The 16795-nt window shown below is 45.4% G+C and overlaps 1 protein-coding gene across 9 annotated transcripts in view; it reads left to right on the plus strand.

Moving 5' to 3' along the window:
* Positions 1–16795, plus strand: part of TLN2 (talin 2) — a 426878-nt gene that overhangs the window by 331222 nt on the left and 78861 nt on the right. For all 9 annotated transcript variants that reach the window (XM_025472602.3, XM_049104468.1, XM_049104470.1 and 6 more), the window contains 7 exons: positions 753–875; positions 2190–2333; positions 3940–4101; positions 10103–10243; positions 10703–10884; positions 11974–12106; positions 14649–14750. In XM_025472602.3, the coding sequence (XP_025328387.1) occupies positions 753–875; positions 2190–2333; positions 3940–4101; positions 10103–10243; positions 10703–10884; positions 11974–12106; positions 14649–14750 (987 nt within the window). The remainder of the gene's footprint in view (positions 1–752; positions 876–2189; positions 2334–3939; positions 4102–10102; positions 10244–10702; positions 10885–11973; positions 12107–14648; positions 14751–16795) is intronic.

The raw sequence follows: 16795 nt of genomic DNA on the forward strand, positions 1-16795 counted from the left end.
CACTTGAGACCATTTCACCTGTGGGATGCCCTGTATAGGTTTTACTTTATTCATCTGTGTATATTAACTGTACCTCTTTGAGATAAAGATATGCTTTTTCCTTTTTTTTAAGAGAGAGCCATGGGATCCCTGGGTGGCTCAGCAGTTTAGTGCCTGCCTTTGGGCCCAGGGCATGATCCTGGAGTCCCAGGATCGAGTCCCACATCGGGCCTCCTGCATGGAGCCTGCTTCTCTCTCTGCCTGTATCTCTGCCTCTCTCTCTCTCTCTCTCTCTCTCTCTAGGTCTCTCATGAATAAATCTTTAAAAAAAAAAAAAAAGAGAGATTGAGCAAGCAGGACAGTGGTGGGAGTTAAGAGAGATGAGGCAGAGAGAGAGGGAGAAAATCCTCAGCAGACTCCACACTGACCGTGGAGCTGCCCAGTGCAGGGCTCAGTCTCATGACCCTGAGATCATGACCTGAACCAAAGTCAAGAGTTGGACACTTAACAGACTGAGCCACCCAGGTGCCCCAAGATAGAGATAACTTTTGAATGAAAGGTTCATACTTTCATTATGCATTTCTCTTTCTGGAGCAGAAATGTTATAATTCTCTTAAATCTCCTCTTAATGCAAATAAAGAAAAATAATGGCAAATATCGTATATTAAGTGGCCTTTAATGTTAAAGTTGGAAGCATGGCTCCCTTTTCCCCTTTTCCAACATGGCTGGAAGAAATTGGGGTTTAATAGTGTCACTGCTTGGTTGTTTTGCAGGTTCTGGGCGAGTCGATGGCAGGGATTTCGCAGAACGCCAAGACTGGGGACCTCCCTGCCTTTGGGGAGTGTGTGGGGATTGCGTCCAAAGCCCTCTGTGGGCTGACAGAGGCTGCAGCCCAGGTAAGGGCCGGGCCCCCATGGCCCCCAGGTGTAGGACTTCCAGCCTTAAGGCCTCTCTCCTATGCTAGAGTGAGGATACCAGGAATACCACACCCCTGTGAGAGGCATGTGTGAGCTCCAACTGAAGCTTCTTCCCCAGCCACCATCATAGAAACCATGGCAAAGCAGAGGTTCCTGTGCTGGTTGGGGCATTTAGACAAGGCAACAGCCAGTTACCCCCCAGGAGCAGAACAACCTGATGAGGACAGTGACATTCTGAATATTGTGGGCCCAGCATAAGAGTTCAGAGACCAGATTTGGGTTTTTCTTTTAAGACCACTTTTACAGAGGAGAAAAATGAATATTACATAATTCCCATTCTCTCTGAGGCTTTAAAATTGCAAAAATCTTCGTCATGCTCTTTTTAGGATCAGAGGGAGAAAAATTTTGATACCATCCTGCAGAGACGTAATCGGGCATGTTCCTTGCTTTGGTGCCACTGTCCTCTGCATCTCTAATAATAATTCTTGGGTCATGTGACTGAAGCTTCAAAAATTGTCGGCATTTACCTTGAAGGATTTACCATTTGACAGTTACCCCGAGGCTGAGAGATTTTACTGAACCAAAGGGAAACGTCCCTAGTTTGGGGGATGAAATTGTTCTTATCCTGCCCCTCAAATCTCTCAGGAATGACTTAAGGTTAAAATTCCCGTTAACAGTTTAGTTCTTTCCCTCTGATTTGACTAACACATCCACAGGGCTTAAAAGAGAAGACCTTCTCTTACAGCCTCTTGTCCTCTTCGAGACCACATAGTACCTCCCCCACCCCCCCACCAGAGCCATCATACTCATTCTCCTTACTTACTATTGGATATACTGGCCTCAACAATAAGGAAGCTGTTGGCTATGAGATGAGAAACTTTCATGCATGGCAGGCTCCAGGGTTGGCCGACCCAGCAGCTCTATGCCGTTGGTCTCCACTCACATTTTTCTGTCTCTGCCATCTGCCAGCCAGAGAGTCAGCCTCACACTGAGCCTGGGTACCCTCATGGTCCCAAGATGGCTGCCAGCAGCACACAGGGCTGCTTTCATCCTTATTCAGGCCCCATTAGAAAGCTGCTTGAGGCTTTCTTAAGAACAGAGAGACTTTGTTCCCAGAAGCCTGCAGGAGACTCTGCTGCCATCAGCTCGTCTGTCCTTAAACCCTTACTGATGAGATTACCCTGACCAAACCTACACCAAGGAGCTCCTGAGTATGCTGCAGGCGCATTGCCAGGCCCTCGTCCCCTACAGGCTCATCTGGGTCTAAGCTGTGCTTTCCTCCTCCCTTTCCAGGCTGCATACCTGGTGGGCATCTCCGATCCAAATAGCCAGGCAGGCCACCAGGGCCTCGTGGACCCCATCCAGTTCGCCAGGGCTAACCAGGCTATCCAGATGGCATGCCAGAACCTGGTGGACCCCGGCAGCAGCCCGTCACAGGTAACCACGGGGTGAGAGTGTGAGGTCTGTGAGTCCTTAAGCTCCTGGAAGTGGTTTGTGGGAGACTGTGAGAAATGAGTAAGGAATACTGTTCTTTCAGAGCTTGCAAAGCCAGCTAAATGCAGTGCTGTGGATAACAACTTGAGGGGGGAATATTACAAAATGTGGTAAGCGTGGCAGTGTGTCAGGGCTTTCAAACGAGGTGCTGCTAGGCAGTAGGAGTAGAGTAATTACTGTGAGATTCATCGGGAGTCTCATGATTTCATTCAGGTCAGAGAACATGGGTGGAGGGCTTGTTCTGTGCTCAGCAGTAAGGGTCAACACAAGTAACCTGATCATGTAGGCCCTAGCTCTAACTCTGTTGGAGAAAGCTTGGAAGATGGGGGTTGCCAGGATGTGATGAGAGCACCAGGGATGCACAGAGAACATATGAGGAGCTATCAAGGTGCACGTCACAGAGATGGTGGCACTGAGCCAGGCCTCAAAGTCTAGTTAGAATCCAAAGTGCCTAAAGGACCCACAGAGGCATTTTAAGACTAAACAGTATGTGCAACGCTCCATATCCAAGTAGCAGGGAGCCCTGTTTAAGCAGCTTGTGCTAAAAGGAACAAGAACTGGCCCGTAGGATTACCAGAGGCAGCCCGTGAGTGCCATGTCCACTGTGAACCCCAAGACCAGCATTCTTTAGGCAGGAGGAGGAGCCAAGTTAAGGAGGCACTAGAGGGACCCTCTGACCTGCCTTCCAGCCTGAGAGCTGATGTGGAAGATGTCAGGGCACCTGACACTCGTCTCTGTCCAGTTAAAGACAATGGGGTGTTACCAGCCTCAGTAAAGTGGGTCAGGTGGGTTCAAGAGACTTGTTGGGGTTAAGGGTGGGGCCTGGGAGATGCTGGACCCAGACCCCTTACTAGGGCCTGCAGTCCCCCTGTGGGTGAGGAAGGAACTGATGCACGTTGGTGTTTATTTTCCTCATCTAGACCTGGACTCCAGTGTGGTGGCCATGAGCTGCACGTGGCCATTAAGCCCTTGAAATGTAGCTGGTCCAAACTGTGATGGGCTGTAAGTGTAAAATACACACTGGATTTTGAAGACTTGATATGATAAGAAAAGATAATGAGATCTCAGTATTCTTAAATTGATTACCTGGTGAAATGGAGTATTTTGGATCTATCAATTTAAATAAAAAGTTATTGAAATTAATTTCTCTTGTTTCTCTACTTATTTCAATGTGGCTACTAGCAAATTTAAAATTTCATATGTCGTCCACATTATACTTCCGTCAGGCAGCACTGGCCCAGACCCTGGACCATGTGCCTCCTGGCCAGGGATCCTGAAGCAGAGCTGATCCCCTCTCCTTTCAGACTATCTGGAGTCCAGCCCTCTCCCACTCCAGCAGCACCTCCTTTCCTTTTGTTTATTCTCTCTTACTTAGCCTCTCTTGGCATGGTTTTGGGGCAGCAGAGCTAGACACGCATGTTGTAATCACATGGGCCCTAGATATGTGAGCTGAAGAGGAACACGGGGCTCGGGACCAGGGTGGACTCCTCTGACCTGCAGCCCTCTGCACTGACCATGGGGTGCTGCAACCCAGCTCCATGCTTTGTAGGTTCTGTCAGCGGCCACCATTGTCGCCAAGCACACCTCGGCCCTGTGCAACGCCTGCCGCATTGCCTCGTCCAAGACCGCCAACCCAGTGGCCAAGAGACACTTTGTCCAGTCAGCCAAGGAAGTTGCCAATAGCACTGCCAACCTAGTGAAGACCATCAAGGTAAGTCACGGAACAGAGGTCTTAGGTGATCCCTGTGTCACCTGTTACAGTGGGGAAGGAAGTATGCAGGATTTCAGTTTTGCTCTTCTCAGGTTTGTGTCTCGTGAAGCCTAACACCTGATAGAAATCATTGAGATATTTATCATGAAAAACCAACAGCCTTGGTTGGTCTCCACTAACCTTCTTAAACTGGAGGGAGCAGGGTTGCCAAATTCTGTACTTGAGAAGCTTGGGGGCAGAAATGTGAAAGAGGTTGGCTATGAGGCATTGCTTGGCACTGTGGATAGCAGACACCCTGTGTTTATCGTAGCTGCTGCTGCGGAGTGATTTTGAGCTCATTGGCTCCAGGGAGTTGCTGGTAGGGGGTCTGCCATTGTTGCTAGATATATCTGGACCTAGAGAGAAGGTGAAGGGGAGAAGGGAATGGGAAGCTTTGGGGAAATCACTTGAAAAAAATCAATTTAATCTACCCTGTGATTTCTGTTCTGTTTATAGCTGCTTGAATGTTTGAAACAGAGCATCAGGTTTTTAAAACAGAGCATTCCATGTTCATACCAAGTTCATCTTTGTGTTACAGGCCGTGGACTGATTGGGGGAGGGAAGTGAAGTAGCAGGTACCCTGTGAGGAAGGAATTGTAGCAGCTGGCCTGGAGTAGGTATAGGTGGGTGATAAAGCCACAAACCCAGTCTACCCCAAGTGGGGATCAGGCAGCCGCTGGCAGCTAACCTCAAAAGGAAACAGCCACATCTGGGAGAGCAGGCCACAGGCAAGGAACCCAGAACCCCCTTCCAAGCCTCCAAAGCAGTGTGTCACGGAAGGCAGGCTACCAGCTCTGTGTAAACCCGAGATCTGCGAGGGGAAGGCCAATGGAGGGTTAACACGTATTTAGGGATTGTCACACACATTGAGGTGGGGCGACCTGCTTTGTTACTGGGCAGGCCCTTGTGTAGTGCTACTCTGTCCTCTCTGGAGATAGCATATGACACGCATCATTTTCCTTGCATGATGCTAAAGCACTTGAGTCCTGTGGAGAAATCAGTCCAGAGGCGGAAGCTAGGGGAGAGCACGCAGCCCAGCAGCAGTTAGGAGCTGGCAGGTGAGAGCACAGGACGGTTAGCCCTGTCAGCAGTTTCTTACCGTTTAAACAAAGAGCCTTAATAGAGTAAAGCCTGCCTACTTGAAGACCATAATAAGATAGGTTGGAAATAAATTAAAGCCAGTGAGCAGGTGCCCCTGGGATCGTGGTGGCTGCTCACCTTAATTACCATCATCGTTCATATTATTCAAAATTAACAAAGCTTACATTTTTAACTCTTTGGTTTGTACAAAGCTCGTTTCCAAATGTTTGGTGTAGATTACTCATCCCAGTTCACAATACCACCCTGTGCTTGTCATCCTCGTTTTACAGTCTGGATACTAGGTGCTGGCAGGTTAAGTAACTTTCCCAAGGAGACCCAGCCAGTCAGTGACACATAGAAATTCAAACCCAGCTTCCAGAACCCTCACTCTTTCTACTCTTGATCCTGCTCTCACCCTGCCATGCTATCCAAATCCAGACTAACTTAGGACCGAACACCTCGGTGTGTTTGCACTCCTTGTGTGCAAACTGGGGGAGGCCAGGATGAAAGACAACAACAGTTGAAGGGAATGACATCACGCACGGGTAGTTGCTGTATAATTAACCGACTTCAGTCACACTTGGCCATTTTCTGGTCGTTAGGAAACAGACTATATTTAGATGGAGCAAGGGAGGGGGAAAAAAAAACTGTTCTATAGAAACTCCTGGGAACCTTTCTTTTGTGCCTCCTCCTGCTCTAAGTCCTGACCTATCTCTGTATAAAGCATCTCTGCTAAGATCTCCTCTCCTTTTCAGATTCTCCTCACGGTGTCAAACCCTCTTTGCAATTCCCGGCGGCAAATGAGCTCTTGTGATGGCCTGAACGATAGGCCTGTGCAGGAACATCAGAGGAGGGGTGCGGGTGATTGTTAGGTGGGGAAGATGAAGGCGTCGTCTCTATGAGCTCCCTGGGAAACAGCAGCTATGCACAAGGAACAGAAATGAACCCATTGCCCCTCGACTGGTTGAAGTGTGCTTGGTTTTTCAATTCTCACTGGGTGGCAGGGTTTGCCAGGGACAATGAGCCTTGTTTTTAATTTACTAATAGGAAGACAGTAATAGTCCTTTCCCTGTAGCTCACCATACTGTATACTGAATAGATTTCCTGTTTCAAGGAATTGGTTAAAAATCCTATCCTAGAACAAAACAAATGAATATTTAATTCTTTCAGTGTTTAAAACTACTGCCCTCATAGCTGCATTTTGCTCTAAGTTTTAGGCTGCTTAGTCCCTTTTTTTTTTTTTTTTTTTGCTTTTAACCATGAGGATGTGCCCACGCTGCCTAAATCCCAGCTGCCACACCTTTATAGACACACAAAAAAAGGAGGGACCCCAGCCAGAGGAACATTGAAGACCAGGGAACAGACCTTCACAGTAGGTTATCAGGACCATTAAAATATGTGCCCCCAAGAATCTTAAACTTCGGGGCACCTGGGTGGCTCAGTGTTTGAGTATCTGCCCTTGGTTCAGGTCGTTATCCTGGGATTGAATTCCACATTGGGCTCCCCACAGGTAGCCTGCTTCTCCCTCTGCCTATGTCTCTGCCTCTCTGTGTCTCTTGTGAATAAACAAATAAAACCTTAAAAAAAAAAAAAAAAAGAATCTTAAACCTCTACCGATAGCAGTCTTCAAAATCCCGAAGCTTGGCTCAGCAGGAATAAATATCCTCACCTTCCTCCCTGGCAGATTGCCCTAAATGCCAGCTCTGGTAGAAGCACACGACCCCTACCCACAACTGCTGTCTTTCCGCTGGTCACTCCACACAGGGTCACCTGCTTCTCTGTTTTTCAGTCAGCTCATTACTAATCTCGAATCACATGTGTGGAATGTGCTATTTCAGATGTGCGCTCATTCAGGTTTGGGTACCAAGTAGAAATTGTACAACAGCTTTTCTTTTTGTGAGGAGTTGAAGCATGGCCTTGCCTCTAACAGCAGAGAAGAAGCTCAAGTTTTGGGATTAAGCATACCCACGGTATACCAAAGATACCAGATCTAGCTCTTGTTAATTGAAGTTGACTTGACTATAAGTATGTCTTCTTGGTCATCCTTAGGTTTGGATTGGTAAAGAAGGTTGGTTTTTTGTTTTTCTCCGGAAGAAAAAGAAAAGGGAAAACTTCTTGGGCTTTTCTTACTCCTATTCTCAATGCCTTTGTCTAAGGTCAGAAGAGAAGGGAGCCAGGGCTTTTGGGTTGTGGTTTGAAATGTGAGCTTGGATAGCCTGCCACTTTCTAGGTGTTGTTTTATATTCTAATATTGGGGATTTGTGATTAAGGTCCCAAATCTTGAAGGTCTTAAGGTCCCTTCCAGCTTCCCAAAGTCCATGAATCTTTGATTCTGGTACACATGCAGAAAATGTTTCTCCCAGACTCCTGTGGGATTTTGCTAAGAGAACATCCAAAAGAGCTGGCCAGGGATGAAGAGGATCCTCGTCCTCATGGGCCCTGGACATTTGGCTAACTGAATTTACCCCTTCATTGTTGCAGCTGCTGTCCTAGATATTCTGTGACATGGAAAGTCCATATGAAAACTATCATATCTACTTAAAATTTCACCAATGAGCAGATTTGCATATTCAGTTTACCTGGGTGGCTCCACCATCCCCAGAGTGGAAGCAGCATTCAGAAATGACATAATATCTGTGTAAACCATCCTCTCTGATGCCACCTCTAGTGGAAATAGCTTTTCCTTTTTGAAAATGAAAAAAAAAAGTGGTTGATAATAGCTTCGGTGTTGTGTTCCACATTCAAGATCCTGTCCCATAAATAGCAATGGGCTGCATGGTATGTGATTTTAGTGCCCAGGCTCAAAAAAATATATATATATCCTTTCTTCATCTATTGGCACAGTCTATGAAACTGCACAATTAGAAAACCATTCCTTGGGATGTACCTTGACCAATCATCTTTTCATTTTGATAATGTTCAAGTAAAGGTTGGTGGCTTGACCAGACACCTGCCTTCCTAATAGGCCAAGAGGGCTGTATAAGGTAGAAAAAGGGGACAGAAAGAGTGTAAGGAGATAAGAACAGGAGGAAGGAGTGGTATGAAAGGGAGGCTTGTCATCTTCCATTGAGCTAGAAGCCTCATCATCCCTGCTGGAGGGAGTGTGATTGGCCACTGGTGCAACTGGGATTTGAGTTCCTTTGACACCGAAGTCCATTTCTGCCATCCGTCTGCTACTGGTGTGCCCATGTCGGGGCCACTCATGTCAGGTCCTGCTGCGTAGTATCCACCCTGCCTCCCAGCATATTTCAGGTTGCTCTGAAGCCTCACCTCAAGGAATCCATGATGTTCATAGTGCAATAAGATTAGACTAACAAGATGCCGTGTGGGTGACAGGTGCCAACTCCCCATTTACTGAGCACAAAAGTGACGGTCAAAATGGAGGCCATGTGTGAGCAAGAAATAGCACGTAGGGTTGCCACTGGGTCTGGAAAAATGGCAGAATTGGTGAGGTTAGAATAGAGGTCAGTGCCTACAGATGAGTAGAGGCAAGCCATGCATGGTATTAGTGAAGATGATAAATTAGCCAGGCTCCTGGGAATTCCTCTGAAAATATGAGCATGGTGGGATGTATAATTATTGTACTAAGCTGCCACAGCTTGATTGGAATGTAGTTGTTATTCAGAAATAGCCGTTAGAGCACACGTGCCAGCCTACTCTTGGCTTAACTGAAAAATAACGCTCTCATCTCAGATCTGGTTTGTTTCATAATGCTGGCGCCCTGGTTTTTTGTTCACTAATTGTCTAAATTGGCTTTTATATATTGCTCAGAACAGTTGCATTAAAAGTTTAATTGGTCATTTAATGGGGAAATTTATATTCTTCTACAGATATAACTGCCTTCTCAAATGTAACCCTTTGCCGAGAGGAAGGGACCCTGTCGTTGTAGTGTGTCCCCTCCCCACACAGTCTGCAGGTTCTAACAGTCTTCTTCGGAAGGTGGGGTCAGGTGTTGGGGAACCACAAGTCCAAGGGTTAACCCTTTGTTAAGCAGCCTTTCATGAATTACAGGATGTGTTCCTGGATTCTTCTCATCTAGGCCATTAGTCAACAGAGTGATTGATCACTCAGTGCCACCTGCTATTTAAAAAAAAAAAAAACTGAAGCATAAGATGGATAGACAAAAATGTACATCATATAAATAGAGGTCCATGAACTTAAGTTGAATACACCTAGGTGACTATAGCTAGATCAAGATCTAGGGCATGATCAGCCCCCAGAAGCCTCGTTTGTGCCCCTTCATCTTCTTTGCTCTGAAGGATGACCTGACTGCCAACACCCTAAATTAGTTTCACCTCTTTTTGTACTTGGCACACATGGAATCATACAGTAGGTGCATTTTTGTTTCTGGCCCCTGAAATACTATGTGAGATTTGTCCATGTTACTGGGGGTAGTTCTCGTCCATTCATTCCCTTTGGATTCATTCCACTTTTCTCATTTCAGAATGGTGGATGTGGACACTTTACCTCCATAATTCATGCAGGGATATCCAAGTAAAAGAAAAATTGGAAGTGCTATGCAATGTAAAGTATTTTTATAATTTGGGAGGGAATAAACTTAAAGTAAAAATGGATGGGGAAGAGCCCAAGGATTATGGTGTGAAAAGTGGGGAAGAAAATGGTTCAGCTGCAAAGTCATATGAGCAGGAAGTTGGTGGACTTTGAGGTCAGCTGCCCTGTGAACCACATATTAAACTTTATTTCTTATAATTGCTGAGGCGCTCTGCTTAATGGCTTGATCTCTCCAATTATTTTTTATGAATTCAACAAACATTTTCAGTATTCCCATTAAACCACATACTTCCACTAGGAGATGATTACCTTGGCCAGGAGTGGTTTGTGCATTTCAATGGGATCATGTCTCTGTGTTTTCTTCTATCAGGCCCTGGATGGGGATTTCTCTGAAGACAATCGCAATAAGTGTCGCATTGCCACCGCACCCTTGATCGAAGCTGTGGAGAACCTGACAGCATTCGCATCCAACCCTGAGTTTGTCAGCATTCCTGCCCAGATTAGCTCTGAGGTAGGGAGTCTTTGCAGCAAAGATAATACTGGGGTCTTTGGCTATTTCGTGTGGCACCAAATCCACATGAACAGTTAAGAACTCCAAAAGTTCTGTCTCGTAGAACGTTGCTGTTGTCAATGACAATACATGCACAGAGTTAATGAAACTCAAGATATACACGTATCTTAAGTGCTAATGCCTTAGCTTTATGTGTTGAACACAAGCTCTGTACTTAAGTTTGGGGCTGATTCTTTTCTTGGTATGCGCCATATTTGAAAATGATACTTACGAGTGAACATGGACCCACGTCCTTGCTATCCAGGCTCTGTGTAAACCAGCCTCCATGGTTTCCTAACCTCTATGTCTCTTTCTGAAGAACACAGGTAGCGACTTGGCAAAGAATAGAACCTTCCAGAGCCCAACTCATTCACTTAATCTGTGCACCCTGCCCTTGACTCTTCTGCTGTTTGCTCCCAGGGTTCTCAGGCACAGGAACCGATCCTGGTCTCAGCTAAGACCATGCTGGAGAGTTCATCATACCTCATTCGCACTGCACGCTCACTGGCCATCAACCCCAAAGATCCGCCCACCTGGTCTGTGCTAGCTGGACACTCCCACACTGTGTCTGACTCTATCAAGAGTCTCATCACCTCTATCAGGTTAGTTTCTCCTCCAGAAATTGCTGGAGCCTACATCTAATCAGGGTGGAAGGAGGATAAGCCCAATAGGACTTTGATTTGATAGATGTAGCTAATCATTATCATCTTTTTATTTGGCTTTTTGGGACCAGTGGTAGTTCTGGACACAATAGCTAACCTAAACATTCACTCTATGTCAGAAACTGTTCTGAACATTTACCTATATTACTTTATTTCATCATCACAACAGCCTTGTAAACACTGCCATGGTCACCATTTAACTGATGAGAGAATTCAGTCAGAAAGGAGTTAGGTAGTATTCTCATGATCATCCCCAGGCCTGATGGCCTAGTCCCACTCCTAACCATTGTCTAGACCTAGGAGCTTAGGCAGAGAATACCAGTGTTTATTTAGCAGGATTTGAAGTTACTTTATTTTGTTAATAAGGCAAAAAGAATATTCTAGGTCCCACAGTAACTCTGGGCATCTCTGAACTCCCTGGCAATAGCATGAACCTGAAAAATCCCCAGAGTCGGTGTAACATCTCTAAAGTTGACCAGTTAGTACTCCACAACGTGGAATACATCCTTTTCCTTAGCCATACTTTGGTTTTTTATTGCTTTTGAAACTCAGCCCCCCCCCCAAAAAAAAGAAACTCAGCCCCACTGTTCTCTCACCTAATGCCTTACAAGGAAAAATCCACTAGATATTTTAACTCCTACCATAGGACTTTGTGAATAATATGTAATGTCAAGAGTATAGTATGTTTGTATAAGAAATAGCTCTGACCTTTTAAGAAAATAATAAGGGACCTATGTTGAAGTCAGTGAAGTCTAAATAGTTTGATGAGTGGTTGTCTATCATCAGCCTGAGATGAGGAACAGCATCATGTCTTTCTCACTCAAAATAAATAGAGCTCACACGAGTGTTAAATTAAGAAATGCATGGGCTCTGCAGAGAGACATTCCTAAGCAAGGCTCAGGGGTTCACTCCTTAAATAAGCAATCAGACATGGTAGAAAGTAGATAGGGGCTCCCGGCCCACCATTGCTGCAGCAAGTTGTGAGACCTGAACACTGAGGAATCTGTTTGACTTGCCCTGTCCTTCCAGGGACAAGGCCCCTGGGCAGAGAGAGTGTGACTACTCCATCGATGGCATCAACCGGTGCATCCGGGACATTGAGCAGGCCTCTCTGGCAGCTGTCAGCCAGAGTTTGGCCACGAGGGATGACATCTCTGTGGAGGTAGGCCGGGGCTCGGTGTCTGAATCAGACGCCTCTGAAAGTACTTAAGAATCACAGCTTTGGGGAATGGGGCCAAACACATTTTTGATGCTGGCATTTCATCACAGAATTACCTTTATCCCTGGAACCCACCTGGGAAGTTTGTGGAGGGAATAAGGCAGATGCTGAGTAGAAACGCTTTGGTGAAGGAACACGTACTGCTGGAGTGGAAATTACAAACATGGCTGAAATTTGGGGGGAAATGATCACTGTCAGATGAGAGTATGTCAGAAAAGTGAGGTTACCGTATTCAGTCTAACACATCAGTAGAGCAGACCAAGACATGTAAATTTTGGAATATTTCCTTGTCATGTTTTATCAGTGCATTTTTTGACTAATGGGCATATTTAGCATTAAAGTCTACACATTTGGTCTACTCAGAGGTAAAGGATTCTGCACTAAGTTGCCCGATATCCAGTGCTGGGAACCTTTTGCACTATATTTTTAATTCAGAGCCATGGCCCTCTTTTGCCAATTTTTTCAATTAACCTGTCCAAAGGCCCTTGATTCATACTTCCTTCTTTCTACTGAAAGAACCTGACACTCAGGAGGTGCTTAATAAATATGGATGGTCTGTTTACTGACCTGTCCCTTACCGCCAACGAATTCATCCACGGTGAACTTTGCTGTGGTCTCTAAGCAATAGGCCCAGAGTTGCTCATTTTTATTGATAGAGCTGTCGATTTTACTCCAGCTCTGCTCCCTTCCCCCCACTGTCAAGAAAAGAAAGAAGAAGGGCACCTGGTTGAGCATCTGCCTTCCACTCAGGTTGTGAATCTAGGGTTCCTGGACTCGAGTCCTGCATCAGGCTCCCTGGAGGGAGCCTGCTTCTCCCTCTGCCTATGTGTCTGCCTCTCTCTGTCTCTCTCTCTCTGTCTCTCTCTCTCTCTCTCTCTCTCTCTCTCTCTGTCACACACACACACACACACACACACACAAACACACACAAATAAATAAAACCTTTAAAAAAAAAAAGAAAGAAGAAATATTCTCATCCTATGCAGAATGTTAGAATTATTGTCAACTTTTTATTAAAGTCAGGACATGCATACAGAAAAGTGTGCATATCCTAAGTGCAGAGCTTGATGAATTATCACCAACCAAACACAGCTTTTAGTTAGTGCCCAGATCAAGAAGCAAAGATGACCAGCACCTCGGAACACCTGCTCAGGCCCCCACTCTTTCACCACCCCTCCCAAAACATCCTCTGTCTTCACTTCCTCCCTAGGAAGAAAATCTCTCCCTTTGAGGAGTTCCCTTTGAACTGTGTGTACTTCCTCCTTATACCATGTTCATTTTAATAAGCCATCTGTAATAACATTGCTGAAATATTCTTGCATTCTTGACTATAATCACTTCGAGCAGATAGACAATAGTGAACTAAATGAGATCCTTGGAAGTGTGGATGTTTCTACTTTCCTCCATCTTTCTATTTCTGTCTCTCTTTTTCCTTTTTATCCACAGAATTTTGTTTTCCATTTGGCATGTTAGATTGCTCTTGTCATTAACTTCTCATTAAGTCACCTCTGCCCAGAAACCCCAGCCTGGATACAGCATTGTTCAGAGGGAAAGCAGCACGGGCCAGAGTCTCATTACTGACAAGCAGAACAGTGTCACTTTGTCAGAAACTACCCTGTACCTTGCTAGTCTATGGTGGTGATCTATTAATCCTGAATCCATCAAGCACATTTCCTAGGGCGAGTCCCACAAAGGATCTGGTCTGTTCTGCTATTAGCCACTAATGTCCACCTTGGAATTCTCCATCTCCCTCATGCACCAGCGTCACCCAGATAGTTGGCCTCTTCACAGCATGAGTACAGTTCTTCTCTCAAATCTGAGAAAGAAATACCTTGGGGGGTGCAGTTTTTAGTATTTGCATCCACATTGCTGAATACAATGCACTTAGAAGCTGAGCTGAGTTCAGGGCATTTTCACAGTGTGCTTGTCTGGGAAATGGTCCTACTTTCCAAAAGCTGATCTCATTTTTTATATTAGCCTTTTCTCTCCCCCGCCCCACCTCCCCTTTCTTAAGGGTTCTTAGTTCTGAGGACACAGCCACCTGGATGTTCCCCCAGACCCCACATTAGCTCTCCCTGTTTGAACAAAGTTTTCTTCCCTCCTTGGAAGGGAAATGTTCCTTACTTCCAATAGTTATGCTGAATAACTCAAAGTAAGGATATTGGTGACATCACTGAACACTGTGGTTGGTGTGAGTGAGGAGCCAGGAGGAAAAGTATTCTTCAGACCTGCCTTTTGTCACTCATGGGTGGAAGTGTGGGGGCTCTAGTCCAGGGGAACTCCGGGACCCTGCGAAAGGCAGGGTGGAGTGGTAGCTACGTGGCTCACCCAAGAGAGGGATTATCCGTTAAGGATATAGTAGATATTTTGGTATCCATTTCTCATGGCCTGCTTGTCTTCTGCGTGGGCCTTTTTATTTTTAAATCAATGTGGCTACATGGTGAATTGCCATAGGGGGAATTTGACAGCTCTCTCTCCTTATCAGGCCCTGCAAGAGCAGCTAACTTCAGTGGTCCAAGAAATCGGGCACCTTATCGATCCCATCGCCACAGCGGCTCGGGGAGAAGCAGCTCAGCTGGGACATAAGGTAATGTGCCCCAAGGGGATCCTGCTGAGGATCTGTGTGAACGATGGGGGGGGTGAGTGATATTGATCACTGACCACTTCAGGATCAGTTTTCACCTAGAGTTCAAACAGAAACTGGAATGAGATCTTTCTGGTTATAGTCAGATTTTCCAAGACAAGACATCTGCTGCCCTTGACCTTCACTGAATAAGCCAGAAATGAACGTTGACATTGCTAGTCTGCTGTCTTCCATCTTTTGTCCCTGGCTGGCTGACCTCATTCTCACATGTTTAGGGGTACATTGTTCTTCCATGGTTTCTAACAGTGTCTGTTTTCACATATAAAGGAGCAAAGCAAACTTGCAAACTGCACTCTAGATAACCAGGCCTCCCGGGCCACTCCAGAGGAACCCTTCAACTGTGAGCTCATACCCACATTGTAGAAGTACTGAATAATATTTTACCTGTTTTGGGGTTCACTTTACAAATCCTTCAAGGCTAGTTGACTTGTCTAGCAGCCTGTGCTCAATAGAGGGAGGGCAAATAATTGGATTTTTAACCGCCTTCAGGGTTTCCTAACATTTATCAGTGCAGACATCAGTATTGATGTGCATATCAAGAAAACCGAGTAACCAAAATCTTTTCAGCAGGTATTGATTTTAGAAAATCAATGTTCTTGCTTTTTCACATTGTGGAACAGCTGAAGGGCCTACTAAGCTTCCTGCTGGTTCGAAGGAAAGGTTTTTGAGATTTAAAATGACCAGTGTGTCTGTATGCTTTCAAGTGTGGCAAATTTCATTTCTCAGCTGAGTTCCTTTATAATGAGAGAGGAGGGCTTGTCCACCTGTACGAAGAGGTTTAGAGAATGTGGGGGCTGGCCTGAAGGTCAGAGCTCTCCCAGCAGGTGGGCTGGAGCATTGCCCATGTGCCTGCTGTGGGGAACTGAGTCTGCCAGAGTAGCCAGACTTCATTTCAGCAGTTACTTTTGTTTCCAGTAAGCATTTTGTAAGAAAATATATCTAGATTTCTAGAGTAACAATCCTTGTCCCTGTCCATATGGAGTTAGTATGGAAGATTAATTCCTATGTCAATGGGTGGCATCAAAAGAAAAATAAGATATTTGTGTCACGTGAGTTACAAATTTACTCTTGGCCCTTTGGCTAAACCAGTCTCACTTTCTAAAAGAGAGTTCTGGACAAAGGAAGCCTCTGCCCCTCCATCCAGAAGAACCCTGGACTGAGAGTTGATACCTACCTGGTCCATTTCTTTATTACAACACTCAGGTGGGGGCCCAGAGATCACCTGGAACTGATAAATGCAAATTCTCAGACCACATGTATTAGTTATTTAGAGCAGCTATAGCAAGTTACTATAAACTGGGTGCCTGGCACCAACAGAAATGGAATCTCTCTCAGAAGTCTAAAAACAGGGTGTTGGCAGAGCCCGACTCTTTCTGGAGGCTCTATGGGAGAATCCATTCTTTGCTCTTCTATCTTTTGGTGGCCCTTACTGTTCTTTCACTATTATCATGCCAGTCTCTGCCTCTGTGGTCACATTGTCTCCTGCTTTTCTGTTTGTCTTCCCTTCCTCTGTCTCTTACTAGGATACTTCTTAACAGATTTAGGGCCCACCCAAGTAATCCAAGATGATCTCATTTTGAGAGCCTCAAATACATTGCAAAGACCTTTATTTCCCAATAGGATCATATTCACAGGTTCCAGGGATTTGGACACAGACATATCTTTTTAGGGGGGCTACCACTCAACCCTTTCTGCCACCCTAGGCCTAGGGAAACAAGATCAGGTACCACTTACTCAAAATTCTGTGTTAAACTTCTGTGCTAACCCAGGTAAGGATATTTCCTATTCTTTCATGTTTAGGAAATAGAAGTTGTTATAGTCTTTGCTAAGCCCCCTAAATAGAGGAAAAAGCACATCCTTTCAAAAACTTTTGCCCATAATACATGAAGAATAGTAACACCTGGCATTTATTGAGTGCCTACTGCATGGCAGGCATTGTGCCAACCACTCTTATGTATGCTAATTTAATCCTTCTGACAATCTTATGG

This window comes from Canis lupus, chromosome 30, assembly GCF_003254725.2.
Source record: "Canis lupus dingo isolate Sandy chromosome 30, ASM325472v2, whole genome shotgun sequence".
NCBI classification, from domain to species: Eukaryota; Metazoa; Chordata; class Mammalia; order Carnivora; family Canidae; genus Canis; species Canis lupus.